Here is a 5,140-nt window from a genome sequence, read left to right as displayed (position 1 = left end):
CATCAAAATATCACATGTACCCCAAAGATATGTACAATTGTTAAATACCAATGAAAAATAAAAAAATTATTTAAAATTATTTTAAATTAAAACAATCAGTTTGGGACCTACTTTAAAAAGTGTGAGAGTGTAAGTGGTTTTAAATTTTTCATTTGGTGCTACTCAAAGATAAAATCTTGAAAACAACTTCTATGCAGAACATTGTCCTCAGTGACATGATTTATTGCTACATAGCAAAGGAAGTAAACCATTGTATTTAGGAGCATAAGTTCTATACTAAAACAGGTATCTGCTCTAACCTTAACCTCCAACTTGTTATTTTACCTTAGACAAGTTCTTTGCCCCCTCTAAGCCCTTTTTCCCGTTTCTATAATAATGGAGGTACTTAATTGGTCAGATCTTTCTAAATGTCACATAAAATGTCAAGATCTAGAAAAATCTCTACACAGATTGTCATGTATATATAGTCACAGAAGTTGTCATAGACAAAACTGTATAAAGGAGAGGGACATGCATGTTCTTAGGCTACTTTTTCAGAGGGATCACGGATTGATATGGTCTCCCAGAATGAATAAAATAAGTTCAAAAGGAGGGAAAAGGAGGGAAAAACACCACTACCTGAAGGGGCAGAAACACTATGAGCCATATTAGTGGGAGAGCACAAGGCATGTGATGCAAAAATTAAGAACTGCACATTTAATAAGGAAGATATTGCCAATAATATAGTTCTACTTGTATGAAATAAAGCTAGAACCTCCCTGCCTAAATCCTAATTTTTTTCACTGTTTCTGTTATAACTCTGGTTTACATTACAATCTTATTCACAATTTCTGCTTGCTTGATATTTCTAAATTCTGAATGACCTTTGTCATGTTCCCCCAACTTGGTTCCTGTTTACAATTCAATTTTGTTATTCAAACTTCTTTTTCTGGTCCTAACTCTCAGTTTTGCCTGAGTGGGCACAAAAAGTCACCTTCCTCTTCCTCTTGTTAATGGGCATATGAGAGAGAACACAAAATTCCAAGAGCTCATATCTTAGCGTCTAATTGATATGGATTAAAATCCCAACTCTACCTGGGTAGTTTGGTAAACTCAGAACTTCTCTGAACCTCAGTTTTCTTTGAATAGGGATAATAATTTCTCACCAACAGAGTTACTGTAAAGATTGAAGAACATACGTCACAATAAACATTTAGCATACTCAACATTTAGAAAATAATAGCTCTTCTTAAAAATTTTCCCATTATTACTGATGCTAATGTAATAAACGGAAATATTTACTGGAGTTCTGATTATTTTTGAAATGAATGTTTTGTAAAATCAAACACATTATGAACTGATATGAAAGATGTTCCTGTGAAAGAGGAATTGAAATGTGAAAAGTCACAAATTTTACGCTTTCTCTGGAACCAGAAACCAAACTTAAAGTATTCTCCAGAACTGGAAAGCAAGGGGATACATAACAGTCTGAAAAGATCTGCTGTGAGTGTTGTTACAGACTGAAGTGAAAGTGACTGCTGGTTATTATAAAATGTTCCTATGACTTGTCCATAATTGAAACAGAAATTATAGGCAGAAGGAACAGGAGGGAACACAAACTGGCTCAGCCTCTTTTATCTGGTTAAGCAGTCTATTTTACCCAAATTGAGGCCATTTAATTCCACAAATATTTATTGAATACACATTGGGTATCCAGAATGTAAAGAGTCTCAATGCGGAATGAATTTTATTTTTGACTTTATATTTTGAATTGGGCTTTAAGTTATAGTTATAAATCAAATGGGATAATCACTTGGGTTTTCAGTCATTAAAGTAAATTTTTTTTTCATTTTTTTTACTGAACAGGATTTGCTAGTCCACTTACTGGGATAGCAGATGCCTCTCAAAGCAGCATGCACAATGCCTTGCACATCTATATGAATGGAACAATGTCCCAGGTCCAGGGATCTGCCAACGATCCCATCTTCCTTCTTCACCATGCATTTGTTGACAGGTTGGTTAATATTTCTTTATAAAGTGTGTGCTCATTGGATTTAAATAGAGGGTGCCTATCAAGTGTGATTTAAGTTATTAAATAAAAGCTAAGAAGTTATGGTAGTCTATTGTCTATGTTCAGGTTGTCCCCAAAACAGACCTTAGGCTAAGAATTTGCATGCAAATGTATAATAAAGAAAGTGCTTATAAGGATACATTAGTAAGAAGGTGGATTAGGCAAGATAGAAAAGAAAGAAAAGCAAAATAAGGGTACAATGTCAATTGAAATCCCAGACTCCACTAGATCTTGGTAGAATGTAAAGTATACCCTAGTTTGTCCTACCAGAAGAAAAAGAGATGAGTCTTTGGACTTCCACACTAAATAGCCATTGGCTACAGGTTGCCCTGAGGTAGGGGATGTAAAACTCTTAGGAGCTTGATTCCAGATATGGCCCCAGTACCCAAGGGCAGCCTTCTAAAGGCTTCAGGAGAAAGTGGTTAAGAGCAAAAAATGAGAAAGCAGGGAGATGGACACACAGAACTGATATAGGAATTTAAGGCCATGTGGGCCTGGCACTAACCTACTACATCTGTCATCAATATATCTTTCCTTCTGGAAATTGTATTATTTCTTCTCTTTTTGAACCTAACACACTCACATATAAGGAAGTACAAACTGATCTCTTCCACCAGCCTGAACAGTACATTGTTAATTCTCCAGACAGAGTGCACTATGGCCCAACTGTCCTATTTAATGTGATTTAATTCTCTTGGAGCTTTTATTCCCCTTATTAACCCTCTTCCATTACATGTGTAATGTCTTAGACATATTAAGTTTTAGACTTAATTGTAGGTGATGATAGCAGAAAAGAAACTGTTCAGAGGAAGGTCAGCTGTCTACTCTTGAAATTTTTCAAGAAGAAAGGAGAAAATAAAGCATCAAATCATGACTGACAAATGCTGTGGAGTGTTCTTTGTCCCCTCTATGGTAATTTTCTCACCATAGTTAATGCATAAAGGGCACAGATCAATACCTGCCATTAAGATAATACTATCATCCTCTTGGGTAAAAATAAGAGGACTTTTTTTCATGTTTTAAAGATAAGGAAACTGAAACTGAGAATTAAGGATTTTACTTAATTTATCAACATCTTCTCTTCACTCATGTCCACAGGAACATGGACATAATATCAAATAAGAAAATGACCATTATCCAGGAAAATCATTAGGCAGATTTTTATTGGCTTCATGGCAATTCTCATATAATGAGAATTAAGTAACAGTCTAAGTTAACTTTTATTCAGAAATTAGTGTAATAGAACATGTATGAACACCAAAATGTTGTTGCCAATACCAACATCACAACCATCTATACTCATAAATAAGAGAGAAAAGCATAGTGCTGGAATAAAATGTTACCAGAAAAGATAAATTGAACGTTTTTTAAAGAGTCATTTTTATATCACTTTTTGGTATAAATTTTTACCATTTTTAATCTCTAGAACTACGCAGTGAACTCTAAAGATAAAGTATGACTACTCTGGCCACCTCCATTCAATATAGTATTAAAAGTTCTACCCAATTAGCAATTAGGCAAAAAAAAAAAAGAAAGAAAATGTATCAAAATATGAAAGGAAGAGGATGTTGTTTCTGTTTACTGATGATCTGACCTTATATACAGAAAAGCCTGAGAATTCACTGGAAAACTGTTAAAACTGATAAATTAAGTAAACTTGCAAGATACAAATGCAACATACAAAAATTGGTAGTGTTTCTGTACACTAACAATGAACTATCTGAAAAAGAAGCTAAGAAAACAACCCCATGTACAATAGCATCAAAAAATAAAATACTTAGGAGTAAATTTATCCAAGAAAATGAAAGACGTGTACACTGAAAACTATAAAATATTGATATAAGTAACTGTATACCACAAAAATACATAAAAAGATATCCTCTATTCATAGATTAGAAAAATTAATGTTGTTAAAATTACTATACTACCCAAAGAAATTTACATATTCAATGTAATCCTATCAAAACACCAAGACATTCTTTACAAAAATAGAAAAACAGTCTTCAAATTCATATGGAACTACAAAAGGGCCTGAATAGCCAAAACAATTTTGAGCAAAAAGAACAAAGCATTGCATTCCCTGATTTCAAAATATACCACAAAACTATAGTAATTATAATGGCATGGTAATGGCATAAAAGCAAATTTACTGTTCATTGAAACAGAATTGAGAGCCCATAAATCAATCCAATAATTTTGACAAAGATGCCAAAAACAATGGGGAATGACAGTCTCTGCAATTAGTCATTTGGGGACAATTGGATATCCACATTCAGCAGAATGAAATTGGACACATATCTAACACTATATCCAAAACCAATTCAAAATGAATTAAAGACTTAAATATAGGGATTAGAAATTGTGAACTGCAAGAAGAAAGCATACGGTAAAAGCTCCAAGACTTTGGTCTGGGCAATGATTTTTTTGGATATGAGCCCCAAAACATAGACAACAAACACAAAAATAGACAAATGGGATTACATCAAACTAAAAATCTCCACGCAGCCAAGAAAATAATTAACATGATAGACAGACAACCTACAGAATAGTAGAATATATTTGCAAACCATACCTCTGGTAAAGGGTTAGTATTCAAACTATATAAAAAACTCAATTCAATAGTTAGAAAACTAATTTAAAAAATTTAAAAAACTAATTTAAAAAATTGGGCACAGGATGTGAATAGACATTTCTCAAAAAGAAGATGTGCAAATGTCCAACAGGTACATGAAAAGATGCTCAACATCACTAATCACCAGGAAACACTAATCAAAACCACAATGAGATAATATTAATATTACCTCACACCTTTTAGAACAGTTATTAATAAAAAGACAAAGATAAGAAGTGTTAGAGACTATGTTTAAAAAAAAAGGGGGGACTTTGGGAGGCCAAGGCAGGCAGATCATGAGGTCAGGAGTTTGAGACCAGCCTGGCCAACATGGTAACATCCCGTCTCTACTAAAAATACAAAAAGTAGCCATGCGTGGTGGCAGATACATGTAATCCCAGCTACTCGGGAGGCTGAGGCACAAGAATTGCTTGAACCTGGGAGGTGGAGGTTGCAGTGAGCCAAAATCATGCCATTGC

The 5,140-nt window shown here is 33.9% G+C and overlaps 1 protein-coding gene across 1 annotated transcript in view; it reads left to right on the top strand.

Moving 5' to 3' along the window:
* Positions 1-5,140, top strand: part of TYR (tyrosinase) — a 123,296-nt gene that overhangs the window by 56,913 nt on the left and 61,243 nt on the right. The window contains exon 3 of the mRNA XM_011984894.1: positions 1,846-1,993. Coding sequence (XP_011840284.1) covers positions 1,846-1,993 — 148 coding nt within the window. The remainder of the gene's footprint in view (positions 1-1,845; positions 1,994-5,140) is intronic.

The sequence above is a fragment of the Mandrillus leucophaeus genome, unplaced genomic scaffold (genome assembly GCF_000951045.1).
Source record: "Mandrillus leucophaeus isolate KB7577 unplaced genomic scaffold, Mleu.le_1.0 Scaffold276, whole genome shotgun sequence".
NCBI classification, from domain to species: Eukaryota; Metazoa; Chordata; class Mammalia; order Primates; family Cercopithecidae; genus Mandrillus; species Mandrillus leucophaeus.
This window is presented reverse-complemented; position numbering and strand designations above follow the sequence as displayed.